This window comes from Xiphophorus couchianus, chromosome 2, assembly GCF_001444195.1.
Source record: "Xiphophorus couchianus chromosome 2, X_couchianus-1.0, whole genome shotgun sequence".
In the NCBI taxonomy this organism is placed as follows: domain Eukaryota; kingdom Metazoa; phylum Chordata; class Actinopteri; order Cyprinodontiformes; family Poeciliidae; genus Xiphophorus; species Xiphophorus couchianus.
The window spans coordinates 31097259-31115480 of NC_040229.1; the positions used below are offsets into that span (position 1 = coordinate 31097259).

The 18222-nt window shown below is 38.1% G+C and overlaps 1 protein-coding gene across 2 annotated transcripts in view; it reads right to left on the reverse strand.

Annotated features, from left to right (window-relative positions):
• Window positions 1-18213, reverse strand: part of spg11 (SPG11 vesicle trafficking associated, spatacsin) — a 28471-nt gene extending 10258 nt beyond the window's left edge. Inside the window, exons 1-25 of one of the 2 annotated variants that reach the window (XM_028040669.1) lie at window positions 17858-18213; window positions 17048-17235; window positions 16153-16380; window positions 15531-15750; window positions 14297-14428; window positions 13509-13888; window positions 13055-13200; window positions 12838-12967; window positions 11522-11677; window positions 11264-11425; window positions 10965-11146; window positions 9090-9161; window positions 8342-8469; window positions 7585-7757; window positions 7302-7497; window positions 6360-6563; window positions 6173-6279; window positions 5741-5886; window positions 4576-4731; window positions 4334-4400; window positions 3682-3844; window positions 3349-3554; window positions 3152-3260; window positions 2456-2615; window positions 124-402 (exon numbers count right to left, since the gene is read on the reverse strand). In XM_028040669.1, coding sequence (XP_027896470.1) covers window positions 124-402; window positions 2456-2615; window positions 3152-3260; window positions 3349-3554; window positions 3682-3844; window positions 4334-4400; window positions 4576-4731; window positions 5741-5886; window positions 6173-6279; window positions 6360-6563; window positions 7302-7497; window positions 7585-7757; window positions 8342-8469; window positions 9090-9161; window positions 10965-11146; window positions 11264-11425; window positions 11522-11677; window positions 12838-12967; window positions 13055-13200; window positions 13509-13888; window positions 14297-14428; window positions 15531-15750; window positions 16153-16380; window positions 17048-17235; window positions 17858-18057 — 4290 coding nt within the window. In that variant the 5' untranslated portion in view covers window positions 18058-18213. Of the gene's footprint in view, window positions 1-123; window positions 403-2455; window positions 2616-3151; window positions 3261-3348; window positions 3555-3681; window positions 3845-4333; window positions 4401-4575; window positions 4732-5740; window positions 5887-6172; window positions 6280-6359; window positions 6564-7301; window positions 7498-7584; window positions 7758-8341; window positions 8470-9089; window positions 9162-10964; window positions 11147-11258; window positions 11426-11521; window positions 11678-12837; window positions 12968-13054; window positions 13201-13508; window positions 13889-14296; window positions 14429-15530; window positions 15751-16152; window positions 16381-17047; window positions 17236-17857 lie in introns of both variants that reach the window. The other variant, XM_028040680.1, reaches the window with a different exon arrangement.
• Between the last annotated feature and the right edge of the window lie 9 nt (window positions 18214-18222).

The window sequence follows — 18222 nt, forward strand, 5'->3', positions numbered from 1 at the left end:
TTCGGCAACAAGTGAAACGACTTAAATATAACTTGACTTGACATGTAGTTGTTTGTTCTAGCCACATGATAATCTGAATACTAAAACTAAACGGGGATTGTACAATGTAATTGGATCATTTACCTGCAGACAGGCAGCAAGTACTGCCAGCATCGGGCAGTGTCGAACTATTGCCTCATGTAGGACAAACCTCCATGACACTTGCTTCTCCTGGCTCTGCAGCAGCACCTGGAACAGCTCCCCGCCGTGTTCAGAGCCCCCAGGGGCCACGTCAGTTCTCAGAAAGCCCAGCCGTTCCTCAGGGTCTCGGCTCCTTCTCTGACTGTGAACCTGCAGGTCTTGAAATGCAAGGCTTAGGTGAGCCTGCAAGATGGGGTCAAAGAGACCTACCAGGGACCTCACCTGGGGAAACAAAATTGAAAGACTCATAGATGATTTGACAGTAGAATTCATTTTGAATTCATTTTGAATTGAATTGAAAAAGAAAAACGTCATAGGCACAAGGAACAAAGTTTACCATCACTGGGGATATAGAAAATCTCAAGAATTTTTTTTCCCCCCGTCCACACACACACACACACGCCCCCACACACGTGTGTGTTACTATGAGTGAGGATTTTGCAAAACAATTTGGTTAAGATTATTTTTTTAAATAAAGGTCCTGGTTTTTTTTTTTTTAAGAGAAAGTACACAACGTGTCAAACTATTTGGCCAGGTGAGAATTTTTTTTTTGATCATTTCATCAGTGAAATTAAGTTTTCTCTTGTTATATAGGTATAAAATGAAATAATTTTATATCAATGTTTGCAAATTCAGAGCTATAAATTTAACTCCAACATAAAAAAAAGATGCTTATTCTACTAAAAATTATTAGTAGAATAAGCATAAGTTAATAATTATTATTCTACTAATAACAATTAGTAGAATAAGCAGTTGGAATGTTCTTCAGAATTGTATTACTCTCAAAAGCACACTTATCGACAGGGATAAGTTACAGTATGAAGCCTGAGCAGAATGGATGCTGCAAGATGCTTTTTCATTTAAAAGACACTATTAGAAGTTCAGAGCACTTTATACATTGTTAAGGCTCTTACTGAATTCTGCTGTACTGCCGAGAAAACAGGTGCTATTGTGTTACTATTTTGGCTGCCCTGCCAAAAACACACCACTACAAGGCCAGTAGTTTATAGTCTGATGAACTGGTGACAACTTAAGCGGGAAAAACGGAACAAGATCCAGCTAAATTTTTACTCATTTGTATTAGCATCAGCTGCAAAGTAGCTAGGGTATTACTCCTTATCTATCCTGTGTTAACAAGGAAACACAGAAGGGACAATCTTTTATCTGTGGATGTTTCCATCTTGTTGTCTCTAATGGGTGAAGTGAAGCAGGAAAAAAAAAAGCTTCTAGATTTTTGTCCATCTCATGCCTAGATTCCTTACAATTAAAGCTTCAACTTCAAACCCTTGTTACATTGAATAACTTGAAAAACATGGAGATTATCACACTGGATCACAAATAATGTTTTTTGGATGTTGTCTATGTTTCTTCAGCTGAATTAGGATTATTTTGCACCGCTCCAAACACCCAAACATGACATCCATTTTTCTCAATCAGGTTTTTTTTCCTAATTTGCTTCAGAGAAATCTGATCTTCTGACTAAAGTTGATGACATTTTTGTCACATCATCAGTTCATTTCTGTTAATATTTATTTTTTTAGGAGGAAAAAAAACTTGTTTTCTAACAGAGTGTATTAACGAAATGTTACAGACTTGGATTTCTGTAAATTGAATAATAAACACTAATATGGGTAAGTACATGTAAATTGAACATTACATCTTCATAGAATAGAATAGAATTCAACTTTATTGTCATTGCCCTGTCACAAGTACAAGCAACGAGATGTAGTTTACATCTATCCAGAAGTGCTCTACAAGATATAAATATTTATTTACAGATGTACAAGACTATGTATGCATGGACAATAAGGGGTTGTGTAAAATTCTCCATCTCTTTTCTGTCCTGATGGAATCTCTCCTCCTGCTCATCACTCATTTATCCCAGATTCTCAGATGAGAGAACAAGTCATGCATTTTGATCCTTATGTTGCTCCACAGTTCAGAAAGTTGACCTGATGTGATTTTTGGATTCAGCTGATCAAAATGACCCTAAAAGCGTTGAAAAACACCAGACAATTTTTTTGACTGTGTCATTGTCTGCAAGTGTTTTAGAGCAAGTTTTAATGTGTGTTGCTTTTTTTTTTTTATCTTGGTAATTATATTGCTGCTGTTGGCCAGGTCTGTTTTGTAAAAGATATCTCTGATCTCAATGGAGCTAACCTAGTTAAATAAAGGTTTGATCAAAAAAAAAAAAAAAAAAAATAGGCACAAAATTATATTTTTCAAATAAACTAACATTTCTTAAAAAGATGGAGTGTGTCCTGTGTGTGCTCACCTGCTGGGGTGGGAAACTGTGCAGTTGGACAAACAATAAAAAGTGTACAAATTGTCTGTCCTCGGCACAGTGGCTGGGATAAACCAGACTGAGCTCCAGACTGTGGAGCTGACAGAACTGAACGGGTAAGGCCCACTCCTGAGCCGCCTCGAACGACGACCTGAGAAAACAAAACACAATACTTAGAAAGAACTTCTGAACATAAGACCTCAGAATTACATCTGTCAGACATTCAACTGTAAGTAGTTTCATTTTTCATGACATCACATCAGGGTTGTCTGGCTGGCACTACTGTGGGACAGTAAAACGAGAAGGTGTGGGATTCTGTTGGCCAGTCCAGACCAGACAGTCTGTCTGTCTGTCAATATCAATATGTTGCTAATAATCAATGAAAAGACATTTGAAAGGAAATATGCATGTAAAACTGACATTTTAGAGTTAATAAATGAATATTATCTCAAGTCAGTTAAAATTACTCTTCCAAATAAATACAACATTATATGAGACATGAAAATGTATTCAACTTCTTAAAAAGTCAGTTTTTTTAAGAGGAGAACAAATTGCTTTGTACAGCAGTGACAGCAGGTACTTCAGAAATTAATTATCCAATTCAATGCATTATCCACATGGACAATGTTACTGGATGATAAAGGGCAGTAGATTGTAAATTGCAAATGTGTTAGCAGGCAGGCTAACCTGCTGACCCCCCTCTGCTCCAGACTGTCTGCCACTGCAGCCTCCAGGTAACAAAGCAGCTCTGCTGCAGCTCCCGGCTCTCCATTCACCAGCTTTCCTGCTTTAGACACTGAAACGGAACCGTAAAGGAGTTTACTGTGTTCAATTGGACCGTAGAGATGCTGTGTTGGACTGGCATATGTCTTAGTGCTGTTTACTTAATGCTCGCAGATTCTGCGTTGGTGTGTGCCTGTCAAGTTGGTTCCAGTGCTGAAGGATGGTGTTCATGGCTCTGATGTCGACTCTCAGCGTCAGGCTGGAGATTCCCAGCAGCTCACAGAAACACACAGCAGACGATGTCACAGACGGCTTGTTGAAACACTTCAGAGCCAATCTGTACACCTGCAGCCAGACCGTCTGGAGCCTGAAACACAAGCATGCAAACACAACTAAAGAAATATGCAGCTTGTCAGAAACATGGATGCCATCTTACCTGCCCTAGTAACCATCTCAATAAACTGATAATAAAAGCTGACGTCAGAGGTACTTACAGCAACCGCACATCACTGCAGACCCCCAGCTGCTGGATGAGAAAGTTTCCATATGCAAAAGATGGTCGACCATGATGGATGTAGTAAAGAAAGTCCAGGTTTTCTACTATAGCGAACTTATCAACCAGGTGAGAGCTAGAAAAATGAGGCAGTTCGGATGTTTCTGCAGAACATAAGTAAATGATCAGTTTCACTCTGTATTAAATGGATAGTTTGGCTCCATTTAATAATCTTAGAAAAACCTGTGAGAAACCGTAACAGAAGACTACGGCGGCTGACAGGTGCAAACATGCAGCAAACGGCGAAACGAGCTGATGTCGGCTGATTATCTAATTGTTTTCTAATAAATCTTTTTTTATGAGAACATTTTGTGCCTGTATATTCTGTAAGATACGAGTTTACATGATGATGACAGTAATAATAATAAAATCATTTGAAGTACTTGGCCAGTTGTGTCAGTTTGGTAAGTATATAGCAAGCATATAGTAAGTATTAATCATCCAGATATAAAGCAGCAACTCAAATAAAAAAAAATTAAATAAAGGCCTAAAACAGTTTCAGTGTCTTACATTAACAAATATATTGAACATCTTCGTTTTTTTTTTTTTTTTTACATGTGCCTATAACAGATCTCAAAAAACGATCTTCTTACCAGTGCAGTTCAGAGGGTTTGCAGTCTGCCAACTAAAGAGCCTGGATGGGTCAAGAGGGTGAAGCGACTAGGATAGAACACCATTAAGGATTACTATGTTACACATTAAGAGATAATCAGCTTTTACAATGTGACATCACATGGCATTTTAACTGTTCCACAAACTATATTTCTTTGGTAAACATTGCATCTCCTATAGATGACTTCAGCCATTTTTATTTCATAAAGGGTTGTGTGTGTACCTGGAGAAGGTGATAAATAGAGATGTCAGTGGATGAGCCATTCCCAGATGGGAAGAGGGCGGCTCTCAGCTTGTAATGAGGGGCCAGTGCCATCTTCAGGAGCTGGGGGTCAACAGTCCCCTCCAAACCTGTTGAACTCTGTCCCTGAGCCACCACCTACGCATAACAGCACAGTTCTGTTCAGTGGTAAAATATTTAGCAGATAATGTGTCTACTATTAAAAAAAAAAGTTATTAAAAAAACAATTGACTGAAGCTGACAATTGGGGCAGACGACAGGAAGACGACAGAAAAGCAGCCCACCCTGTTAACGTAAATTGATCAAAGCAAAATTATAACAAACAAATAAACAGAACATGGCACAAATGGCCAGAAAACAACTTACTGTCAGCAGGATTTTAGATTACACTCGATGTCTGTCTTTAAGGACAAAAGACTTCAGAACATTCATATGTTGGAACACACACAGTGAATAATATTTCCTTTGTATTACAAGCCCATGTTCTTTTACGTAAGCAGGTTTGTATTTGTGTTTTAGTTTTTATACTCAGCCACAAAATTATTGCATCTATGTTGATGGAAGATGTTGAAATTAGCAGTGCACTGATACCTACATGTGAAGCCGATCTTATCAACCTCAGCAAAGGTCTAAAAAACCAACCGCTGTTCCCTTTTGCTTTGCTGTGCCTGAGGTTTGACTCCATAGACCAAGTCATGTCTGCATGTTTGCAGTTAATATCGATCACTCCACTGTTAGCAACTTTCTTGCCATATACAGCAACATTTCAAACTAAAAAATCTGCATCAGCTAAAATCAGAGTCGGCAGGCCAGGCTTTTTTAAATATCGGGGATCAGCCAGAAAACTGCAACCGGCGCCACTGTCCCTAATGTGAGTGATCTGAAAGGCCCTTATGAAATAAACATGTTATTACAACTATTCATTTTCCTGCAGTGGTGTGTATATTAATATATACACCATATATAACATGGTGTTTATATTGCATTACTATATAACAGCGATATTTTGCGATTATCGCTGTTACAGTTTTCTGTAAAAACGATAACAGTTTTAACAGAAAAAACTGTTGTCGATTTTTTCTATAACAATTTAGGTTATAGCTTTAAGAAACGGTAAGACGTTTTGATCAGCTGAGGCATATTGTACCTTATCAATTCCACCATGAGCAAACATGATGGAAGCCAGCGCCAGCAGACTGTGTCCCTCAAACAGTAAGCTGCTCAGAGAGGCCTGGCTACCAGGTAGCAGCACCTGAGCGCTGGTCAGACTCGCCTGGAACACGGGTTCTGGTTCTGCAAACACAGAGAGAGAAAGACAGAAAATGTACGGTCATGAAATTTCTTTAGAAATTGTTTTTTCCTGATATTTCATTTTTGAGTCACATGGTGTCTAAAGATACATGACAGAGGTTTGTTGCATTCTTAACTGCAATAGTGACATGAATGTAGTTTTTAATATGGAGGAAACAGATCTCCAAACATTTCTTTGCTTATGTTGGTTTTCTTTTTGGTTTTTTTATAATCATGACCTATGAAGAGAAGTTTGATCGTATCAGTGCAGCACATCCACTGTGGGTACCTGACAGGTCTCTGGTTATCTCCTGGGTCTTCACCATCATCTCAAACCAGGGCTGACTCCCCAGCAGGTTCTGATCGGTAAGGAGGGGGCAGTTTCTGGGCGTCAGTCTGTGGAAAGGGGACCCAAAGCTGATGCTTTGCATAATAACAGAAACATGTTGAATCAAAACTAAACAGCAGTTCCCTACCTGTAGTGCTCCAGGTAGGTATAAAGCAGGTACTGAAGATTATGCTCCAGGCACAATGCAATGAAGACACTGTGTAGGTTAAGGCCGACAGGGGAGCAATACTGAGATACGGGGGGGGATGACGTCATCAACCCAGCACCCTGAGCCAGTCGCCATAGCAGCTGCTCCAAGTCTGACATCTCATCTGGGATAAATACACCTTTCCTGTGGTGGCAGGAGGCATTAACGGTTAAATGAGGCAGAATGTTTGGGGATGAGGTGATCTACAACCTGAAACTCAAATTTTGACAAAGGGGAAAATAACACAGAAAAACAGCTCAATAACAACTCAAAACCACTTTTATCTTGGTATACATTTCAGGATTCAAGACCCAAAAACACACAAAAATTTCCAACTCAAAGAACAGAACATTCAGTCCATTACAGTTTTATGTTTTTAGGCTTGTTTATTTTGCAATTAACATCATTGTGGTAGATTAGCTAGTATAAAAATCTGCTCTACTGATGATCTGTCAGAGTTGGTGAGTGGGTCACCTTTTTTATTTTGTAGCCGTCACTAAAATAAGCAATAAACAGAAAGAGGTGTGGACATAAAGTCTGCTGTTATGGCTGATGTGAGCTAGAAGTGGATTTATGACATCATTGCTTTCCAATAGGTGAGTATAGGATATGTATATGAAAATGCAACAAATTGAAGGAAAGTGTCCTGATTTGTGTGTATACATTTCTTCAGAAAATTACAATATTGTTAACAACTTCCCCTCAACTTCCTGGTCCTCCAGGGTGCTATCCCACATCCTAACATATGATCAAAACAGGCCAAATACAGGCATTGTGTGAGTGTGTGTATGTGGGTTAATTTATTTGTTCTCTTTTCAACAACTTTAACTTAAAACACAAGAATCTAATGACAAAGTAAATGGTTGAAATAAGCTTCTGTACCCAGCTAGAAGGTCCAAGATGTTCTCCTTGAAGAAGATGCTGCACACTGTGTTATTGTTGACCATCTCAGGAGTTATGTCCGGCCAACAGGGGGAGCCAAAGGTCCTTTGATTGTGAATCCAGTCAACCACCTTCTGATGGTGGTGAAAAGCAGTCAGGTAGTGCCACAACACTGCAGGGTCACAGCAGCTCAGCTCTGATAAAAGAGACAGATGTTTGTTGTGCGTCTGTACGCTGCAGGACCACAGAGCCATTCTAGTTTTGCTTGGACTTGGAGCCTGACCTATGTGCTGCAGCCTGGATAAGCGAACAGCCGTCTGGCAGCTCTGATCCCAGGTCTTCACCCAGTCCAGGCGGAGATTCCTCCAGAGTTCTCCCTCCTCCTCAGAACTCTGTCCCACCAACTCCTTCAGCACTTCTTCACCATCTAGCTCCTTATGAACCATCTGAGGTAACCTGGAACATGTTTGTTTTATAAAGGTCAAAACACAGACTTCCTCTATATCAACACTGACAATGTAAATTTAAGATATCGGAAATTCTTCTGTAATTTCCAAAGAAAATGTTGTGGAAATTTTAGGGTGGTCAAATTTAAAAGTAAATGGGTGGGAAATTAACTGGGTGTCAAAAAACAACTGTTCAATATGCGTAAGAATAAAGGAATGAAAACTTTCAACCTTAAAACCGCAGAGTTACCATAAAACGAGTAGATAGATATAGAATTTCTGAGCTACATTAAGTAAAGGTAAAAAAATCAAAAACAACAGAATAATGAGAATCATTTATTTTTATCATTTTTACATATACTAGATACATTTCCACAAAATGTATCTAGTTTAAAATATGCATCTGTATGAAAATTGTTTTATTTGTTCTAATTTTCTTACTTGGATCATTTTAAACCACTTTTTTTCCCCCCATACTTGTGTTTGCTTTTATAGTACATTTCATTTTCTCTTATTTAGTTTTCATTTGTTCTGGTGGCCGTGAGAAGCACATTAACACCACAAATAATGAGCAAAGAAATGCAGCATCTGTACCGTTGTGAAAGGGGATTAGCTGGGCAGAAGACTGCAGGCAGCAGGCCAAAGTTCTCTATCTCACAGATGAACGAGACGCCGTCCAGCTCTTCTTCAGTCAGAGAACTCTGCTTTGACAGATCCTCTACCTGATGGATGGAACAGAGTTACAAAGACCAAACCAGCATGGCCGATCAATGGAATAGAAAAATGTGTTAAAACCAGAGCTCCCCAAATAATATGACGGTCTAATTTTCTACAAGGCCTTCGAAAACAAGCTGCTTTTTAAAATCTTTGATTTAAAAGATTTTAAATAGAGGTAAAGCATATGTCAGCAGGTTCTTGTCCCATAATATTAGCCCTGCCCACTGAAAAATCATTTTCAGTTTTTATTAACAGTACGACAAAGTTATGCAAATTAACAGAAATAAACACAACTTTAATAAAAATGACTGCGTGTAATGAAGCAACAGATGAGTTTCATATTTGTGACTGAATTACTAAAATAAATAAGCTTTCTGAATATTTGCACTTTTTTTAGATGCTCCTGTACAAGTGCAGGTTTGGGCTGGCAAGGTGCCGAATTCTTTGAAAACGCAAAAATCAGAACGATTATGACATCACTTTATTCACCATATGTGTTAAAACATACTGAGATCTATAACAAAATCATATTCAAGTACAAAGGTACCAAAAACAAAGCATACTGGTCAACTCTCACAGAAAGGCAACGTCTCGTTTGGTGTTTGTTGTAAGAATTGTGACTCACCAACAATTCCCGGAGATCTTTGTTGTTGGTATAAAGGCAGATGCTGTGAAGCTCTTTCTTCACACTGAGACCCTGCAGACAACAAAATGTTGCAGTTTGCCTTGTGAGGACAATTATTGGCTTAACAATCAATCAGCTTATTACCAAAAGGGATGGTAAAAAAAAAAAAAGTAAGTATTTTTAATTTCTAGGATTTTTTGCATGTGGAAATAATAGAAATGATCTGGGTAAAAAAAAAAAAGTAGATCAATGAAATTGATCTATTCAGCACAATAATCTTGTAATTTCAGTCTCTGCCCAACAAAACAACATGTCTTTTAAACAGATTAGTGAGAACAGAGATAAAAAAAAAACAAGAAATAAAATCTATATAATAATAGGTACCAAAATTGCCAATAATGCACCTTTGAACACCTGTTCAAAATGTTAAAGAGCTTGAACAAAATCAACACATACAACCACAAAAACACATATTTTATACATAATATTTTGTTGTTCTAATATTCAACAGGCTTAGCTTCATAGGCCTGTTTTTTTTTCTTTCTGAAAAAGTTATTTTGTACTAAAGGAAACAGGGTGTTTTTTGCATAAACCATCTGTTCCTTCTGCTTTTTATTTCACTTGTATGATCTCAACTAATTTTGACACCTTATGTAAAAAAAAAAAAAGCTTTAAAGAAAACAATGTTTGATAACTGTACCATAATCTCATACTGATCCAAGAGAAAGTCTGGACAGCTAGGAGGAAAGTAACATTCACACTCATTACTGTAATTAAGTACAATTTGTCTGTACTTTGTTGCTTACAATACCAGAACTTTTACATGAGTTTGCTTTGAGTAAGGTATTTTACCCAGTTACATTTGAATTCATATCCATTAATGAGTAGCGCACTAAATAAAATAAAAAATAACAATAAAAAACAGGGAAAAAAACCCCACACTGATTCTTTGGTTGGGTTAATATTAAGATCCCAAAATGTTGCATCAATTGGGAGCAGAGGCGCAAGCAAAAGGCCATCAAGTATAGTTAAAGTTGCCTCTGAGAAAAACGAAATTAATGGCTGTATTTAAGTTTGAGTCAGTCGGTCAGACTTGATTTTAAAAGACCATTTATTGCACCGTTATGCAATGACAAACTCAAAATGAACTACTAAAGAGTCTTCATTAATCATACAAATTACATATTTCACATCTCATACATAAACAAAACCTTAGATTTTTTTTGTTAACTTTTAAAACTCAGTTTCCACATTAGTCCATGCTGCTAGAAGCTTTAACAAAGTAGTGGCACAAGATCTCTTTTTATAACATATTTTTTTTTACATGTTGTTAGTCCTATATATTACTTATAGCCCATATTTGGGGTCATTTATTGATGTTTATTCTGCAATTAATTTGCTTACTCAGAACTGTTCAACCTATTATATATTCTAATGTCACTTTACATCAAGTTCTACCATTTATTCATCTTTGATTTATCTGTAACATTTTCTCATGGCTGTTTAAACTCTTAATAAATATCATTTATTCTGAAACGTTCTGTGCTTTCATCGTCTCTCTCAGTCGCTCAATGGGTTCAAGATCCTACATGTTAGAGATTCAAGGAGTCCTGAGAATAGCAGATTTTGTCTTACTCAGCAAGGTCAAACTAGCAGATTAAGTATTTCCCCATTACTGAACATTTCAGAAAAATAATTATATTTGAAAAAAAAACAAACTACATATTTTTACGTAGCCCTAACCTTTTTCCACATTGTCTGTTTCATGTCAGTCAGGAAAACCAAATTTAGTTACTAAATCCCAGAACAAAATATTTTTTATGAAAATATCCCTACAAGCAGTGTTCTAGTTTCCAGTTGGATTCGTGTTCTTACCATGTTGGTCAGGAATTTCTTGGCAGACTTTAGGTCCTTGCACTGCAAGCAGGACAAAACTTGGCGCAGGCCCACCATCCTCAGAGCTGACAGCTGCTTTTCAGGCCGGCTCTGTCTCCACATTACGGCCTGAGCTCGGGGGATCTGATTGGTCAGGATCGACTGATGGATAACTTCCTGCGAAACAAATTCAGTCTGATAATTACATACTTGATGACAACACAGTACAAAAGGCACACTATGTTTTTCTAATGATTCATACTACAACAAATAAAATGCAAGTTGAAACGTCACCTCCATTGAAAGTTGCTCCCAGTCATCAGTCTTTGCTCCCTGGAGAGGAGCACTAGTATCAGATGTGGAGTCGCCTGAAGCCCAGGGGAATCTCTTCATATAACCCCTCAACTCTGTGACATACTTGCCCAGAACTTCAACATTGCTCTGCACGTCTGACTGCTCATCTGCAAGCACAACAAAACACCTCCAGCTCTCTGAATCCCAAATAGTGGAAAAGAATTTCAGTAGAGTGAAGTAACTGTGAGCTGTGTTTGCCTTACAATGTGGCCAGAGGAGCACAGAGCGGATCTGTGTGTTAATGAAGCTCATGGTGAGGTTGAGCAGCTGCTCAGAGAACTGTCGGCTCTGAGCTTCACTGTTCAGCTCTCTGACCGCCGAACACAACAAATCCAACGCAGGCAACAACTCCTGGACACCTGCATGGAGATAAACCAACAAACTCAAGGACAGCCACGTGTCTTTACATACAGATTGAAATACAAAAATACGTCATACATAGACTATGCATGATCTCCAATCAGCTCCTAATAGGCCGTTACGGCTATGACCATTGCAAATGTTTCTAACTTCAAGTTAGTTTCCAAAAACCTTACAAAAAGTAATACAATACAATATCAACTACTTATAAACATAATTTGTATTTATAATTTTTTATATATATGCATATATACTGTATATAAATGATTAAAAATAACCATAGCAAGAACTGATATATAAATTTGATAGAATATGAAAACATTACAAAGGAATTATTAAATCAAGGAACTCTACAGACTTTTAGGAACATAGTGTCATAAACATTTCACAAATACTAGGTTAGGGCAACAATTGTCCAATCTGAAAACTGAGCAGCTGAAAATCTGAAAATGAATTAACCATATTGGGAAAATAATTTTTTGGAATAATGATTCTCCATTATCATTATGGAAAATCATAATGATAATGGTATAAAATAAGGCTTCCAAAAAAAAAAAAACTTGTTTTCTCCAAAAGGATGCAGCTAAAAGGTCTGAAAGTGGCAGAGAAAAAATTAACTATTGTTTAAAAAAGGAGCTTATATGTTTAATTTACTGAGCATCTATTGGAAAATGTGAAAACCATAATTTGGAAACCAGACACTTTAAAACTGAAATCCCTGTTAGCAAATATAGATGTCTTCTTTTGAAATTCAGACATTGCTTGCTAGCAGTAACTGCTGAAAAGGGGGCTGCCAAAAACATTGCCATCTTTTTTGGCAAAGCCATCTTCATTTATAAAATATTCAACTGAGTCCATAATTTAAATTAAAGTCTGACTTGTCTTATATATGGTAAAAGTCACAAACAAAATTCTGACTTAATTAAACTTCAGTTTTAAGTTGTTTCATCAGCATATTTAACATGTTTTAACAAATATATCAGATCAGACACTTGGAAGCTTTACATCCCAACTCTAAGGCTTCAGTAAACTTGTTTTTTACATTTTTTGGCAGTAGGTAACAGCAGACCTGTAGAGGTTCAGTGGAGTCCAAGCAAAGAGTGATACGTTAGTTTACACACCGTCGTGGTTCACGTCTTCTTGAATCCTGTGTACTTACTGTCCTTGAGACTCAGTTTGGATTCTGCTAACTGCTCAGAAAAACCAGCTGCTGCTGATGGGTTCAGGACATTTTCTTTACTTTTCAGGTACAAATCCACTGTGTCAAGCTGTCGGTTTTTCAGCCCAGCCTGCATGCAAAACAAAAAGCAAAAGAAGCAACACAAAGGAAATCAATTGATAAATCGATTTTTTTTGTAGTAGACTTGGATGCCTACCTGCAGCGCGTGGAAGGGAATGGAGCAGTGCCCCCAGTTATTAAGGTGACAGACTGTGTCCACTGTTGCTGCACTGCCAAACAACATCAACCTGCTTAATAAATCCTCCTGGGACATGGAAAACAAGACCTGGAACACACCGGACCCTGAAGAAAAACACACACATCACTGTGAGGGAGGAGTGATGACGTGTTTATTAGTTCTGGCAAGATAATCAATCTTAAAATGAACATTGTCTGCTTCCTGTGGATAGGATATTTTAGTATAAATGTTTGCAAACTGCCCAAGAAACACTGGAGATACTTACAAGCTGTACACAAAGGGTTGAAAATTGGTGTTAAATTTGTTTTTTTTCTTTTAAAATGGCATTTCAATAGCTAAGTTATTAAATGTGTACATAAGATGCAAAAGTGTAAGATATAAAAAAAATATACTGTGCCACTGCTTATCTTACTCTTCAGCAGCAGTCTGTGCTGTCTCTCTCCACTGTGCTGCACTGGCACAGCCGTTCCTTCAGCCTGGTGGTAGCTCGTTCTCCCAGACTCCATATCCCATAATGCCACTGTTGTGTGTGTGTTGCCAGGAGCAACAAAGGTCAAAAGTGCAGAGAACTCAGAAACGGCAAGAAGAGATGGAATGGATGAGTCAAGGACAGAGAAGGCCACGGTCGCCCCACTGGGAGGCACTCTGCTGTGGGAGGACATGGCAGCTGGGTGGGACTGCAGGTGGGGGAGCGAGTGGAACCATGGAACCCCTGCTGACTTAGAGGGGGATGAGGGATAAGCCGCCTGCTGCACTCTGGCATACATGGATGCTAGACAAGTGTCCCAGGCACTAAAAAAAGAAGAGAAAGACCGAATATCCTCAAAGTCATTAATCAATAATCTGAAAGGCACAGGACAATTTGTCAGACATGTTCAAAATCCTTAACTCAAAATATGAGCTATGACCATCTGGTTAGCGGTACAACATCCCAAAATATAAAATGAATTTTTTGAAAGCTTTATTCTGCGCACTTATTTCAAAATACTGTGTACAATATTTGCTTTTCTTTTATATTCATTTGTCATTTAATGCAAATTTTGGAACTTCACTCACGAGTGGTTCAAGTGTGTTTGGAAAAAAAAGTTCCTCAGTGTGATATTTGGGATTTATGTGTAGGAACAGCACTGAATCAATTACAACTGTATTGTTTTCAAGTGGACAGTAAACATATGCTGCATCTGTCATCAGTGGTTGTACCGGTTATCACTGAACGGTGAACCAACAGCAGCAAGACTGGAGCTGGACAGGGCGTCCTGGTCTCCTGGATCCTTGGGCTGAAGTGAGGAAGAGGACTGGGGGCCAACACAGTGGAGGTGTTCTGGGTGTTCTCTGGAAGACAGTTTTACTTTATTAAAGTGCAACAAACCAGCAGGTCGTTGTTTAGTAATGAAACAGTTAAAATATTTCCCAACCGTAGTCAATACTGCCCCGGCGCAAAGGGCGTACTTATGAGAGTCGTTTTACTGCACTTTTTACTTTTACTTGAATAATATTATTAACTAATCCTGCTCTTACTTACAATAGTGTATCAGGGCCATTACAGATTTTAGAAAAGAAGGCATAAATTGCTTTTAAAAAAAAACAAAAAAAAACCTGACATTTTCAAGAAAACATGGAAATTTCTAAAAAAAAAAAAAAAAAAAGAATTCTGAGACACATCTCAAAATTTCTGAGTGGTTTTTTTTTCTAGCAAATTTTCAACTTTTGCAGCTCAGAAATTTTCTTGTTTTCTTCAAGGCCTTTATTTTGGTGGAAATGTACTCCTATTTTTTCTACCCTCAATGGCCCTAATGTGCCATAATACGTACTTGAGTAGAATGACTTTGCATTTAAAGAAATTGTCTTGGAAGCAGAGGTCGGAAACATTTTCTCCATGTTACTGTTTACATCATTATTGTTTTGTTTTTGTAAATATTAATAAACATGGTTATTTTTATTTGAAATGTTTCATAGAAGTTTGTTTATGTATTCATATTAAATTTAAAGCCTGTTTACTATGCCCCCTTCGCTAAACTACTCTGGAGCCGGGGCTGAGTCAAAAAGACTAGAGCTACATTTAAAACCCAAAGGCTCATGGTCTGCCACCCACTATGCTAAGTGTTAAAACAAGATGCCAAATCATATCCTTATTTTTGCTACACGTAGACTTAGTCTTACACTAAATCTATGATCAATAGTGATCTTAATCTACTGAGAGAAAGTAGCAAAGCAATGTTTTTCACATCAGTTCTATATGTATGCATCAGCATGTGTTCAGTCTTTTAGACAAAGAGCAAATATATCACTGTCACCCAAATGTCTATTTCAACTTCAGAGTGAGGGAGTAACACATATGAAGGAAAGTCTACAGTAGACCTCAAGGAGAAATGCCATATAACACTGCTGTAAACAAAGCAATTAGAAAACATTAATAGAGAACTGGCTTCTGTACCTGAAGTAGTGGTTAAGATTAACGGCAACTGCTGCATGAGACTGAGTTACAGCTACAGCTGTGCAGAGATCTGCTGACACCTGGAAAAGGCAGAAGGAGGAGGAGGAAGAGGAGGAGGAGAGTGAAGAGGAAGTCAGGCCGCCATCCGGCCAACCAGAGCTCAGGTAGGAAGGAATGTTGATGCTGGCCAGCAGAGAACCATCAGTAATGGCATACACATCTGATCGGATGGGCAGATTAGGGAAAACACTCTTTGGACAGAAATGCATTGTTTCACATACTAACAAACAACCAAAACAAACTTTAAAATGGCAATCCTTTTTTTTTAAAGATTACCAGTGACATCACATCACATTTACAGCCAAATTTCTTGTCTGTATGAGGAACAATAATAAACAGAGAGAGCGAGTTTATTATATCCAGGGTTTCTTTCATAAACCTGGTTTAAAGCTGCAGTATGAATGTTCTTTACTCATTCTTTTTCCAGCCTGATTCTCCACTGATTAGGTCATGCTAGCTTGGGGCTGTTGCTTCATTATGAGGAGACATAGCTTCTGCAGCTCTGATTTAAATTGAAAAGCAGCATTTTTACTGTCAGTACCAGAGGCTTTTTGCAGGATACATATGAGTCCACTGGAGCTGAGGACAAATAGGGTTTCTGCACAGACACAGTGGTGAACAGCAGTATGTCTGTCACTGGTTGTTAGCTGGATTCTGCAGCAGGAGATCGTCTTTGGTTCTTGTGATGCCTGTTCCCACTGCAGCTGCAGAATCCACTCATTGTTTACCAGTACACAGCACTGGTTGGCCATAAAGGACAACACCTGTACAGACACCAGCTCACACACACCTGGCAACAAGAGCATAACACTGAGTTACAAAAAATGTTTTTTGGGAAGTTGTCTATGTTTCTTCAGCTGAATTAGGATTATTTTTGCACCACTGAATCCAAACATGACATCCATTTTTCTCAATCAGGTTTTTAATTCTAATTTGCTTGAGAGAAATCTGATCTTCTGACTAAATGGATGACATTTTTGTGACATTATCACTTCATTTCCGTTAATATTTCTTTTTATTAGGAGAAAAACAATTTCTTAGAGTGTTTTAATTAAGTGTTACAAACTTGGACTTCTGTAAATTGTATAATAAACGCTGATAAGGGTAAATACATGTAAATTGAACATTATGTCTTCATTGTGTAAAATTCTCCGTCTCTTTCCTGTCCTGATGGAATCTCTCCTCCTGCTCATCATTCATTGATCAGATTCTCAGGAAACCGATCCTGATGTGAGAACAAGTCCTGCATTTTGATGCTCATGTTGCTCCACAGTTCAGAAAGTTGATCTGATTGAGCAAAACCAATGTGATTTTTGGATTCAGCTCATTGAAATAACCCTAAAAGAGTTGGAAAAAGCCCAGACAAGTTTTGGCTGTCAACCAGTGTAATCTGTAACGTTAAGACTTTCAAAACAAAATTCAGCAGGTGATAAAAGTAAGAACAACTGATTACTCACTTTTGTCGCTCCCCTTGACAATTTCCAGCAGATTATCTACATTACACTTTTGCACAGTCAGCAAAGAAACTGGGGTGGATTGTTCTGCTTCAGCCTCGAATAACGTTATGTCACCCTGTGAGCCAACAGCCAACAAATTAAAGCTGCTGACTCCCCAAACGCTTGTATTCGCCTCCTCCCAGCAGAAACTGTGAATAGGGAAAAGATTGGGGTTTTTTTTCAGAATAAGCATTATTATCTGCAATTCCATGAAGCATTTCATTTGGATATGATTTTAATATCCAAATTAAATCCCTTAAAAAAGAGACTTCAGTAGTTGACTTTGTATTTAACAAAACTACAAATAAGAGACATATCAACCCAGCAGTGACAGACCCTGTCCAGGTCACATATAGTAAGTATTCACATTTACTCATTTACATTACTTCTGTAACTTTTACACTAACCCACACCATGTGTAACTTCACTGAATAAACAACAAACATGTTTTGACCACAGGTGCACCAGAAAGGTTTCAAAAGATTTATGAATTTATTTAGTAGTGCTGACTGAATTTATCATGTTATAATAGTACTATTTGTGTCTTTAAAACTACCAGAATTTCGCGCCATCCTGTGAAATAAACGTACATGGCACATGACTTAGCATGAGTCTTACTTTTTTTTATTGCTAAAAAAGATTTTAGGGAAAGATTTTATTATAGGACGTGTCACTGTTAAAAACTCTTGTCTATCTCGATTCGGTTCGAGCATAAAAAGTTGTTTAGCACAAATCTTGCTTTATAAACAGGGAAGGCCAGTCAGAACTCACTCTACAAAGCAGCCGTCCGATGCAGCCGGAGGGGCCCCTCTGTCCCCAGGGTCCCACACCAACAGCTGGCCAGAGACGCCAAGGCAGCAGAGCAGGGAGCCCGCAGGGCACAGCTCGGCTTTCTGGATGTCTGCAAGCTGACCACAGCGCTGGTTCTCAGGAATAACCAGCACCTCTATCGAGTTCTGCCCGTCAAACATCTCCTCTCACTTTCAGAATAGTTTGACCGGTTCAAATTGTCTTGATAAAGATATCTGAATAACAAGATGGGAAATATTTAATAATTTCCTTCTCTTGTCAACAGCTTCCCAGTTGTACGAGTCACATTACTTCTGGTGTCAGCTGACCGAAATAGCTTCCTCTTC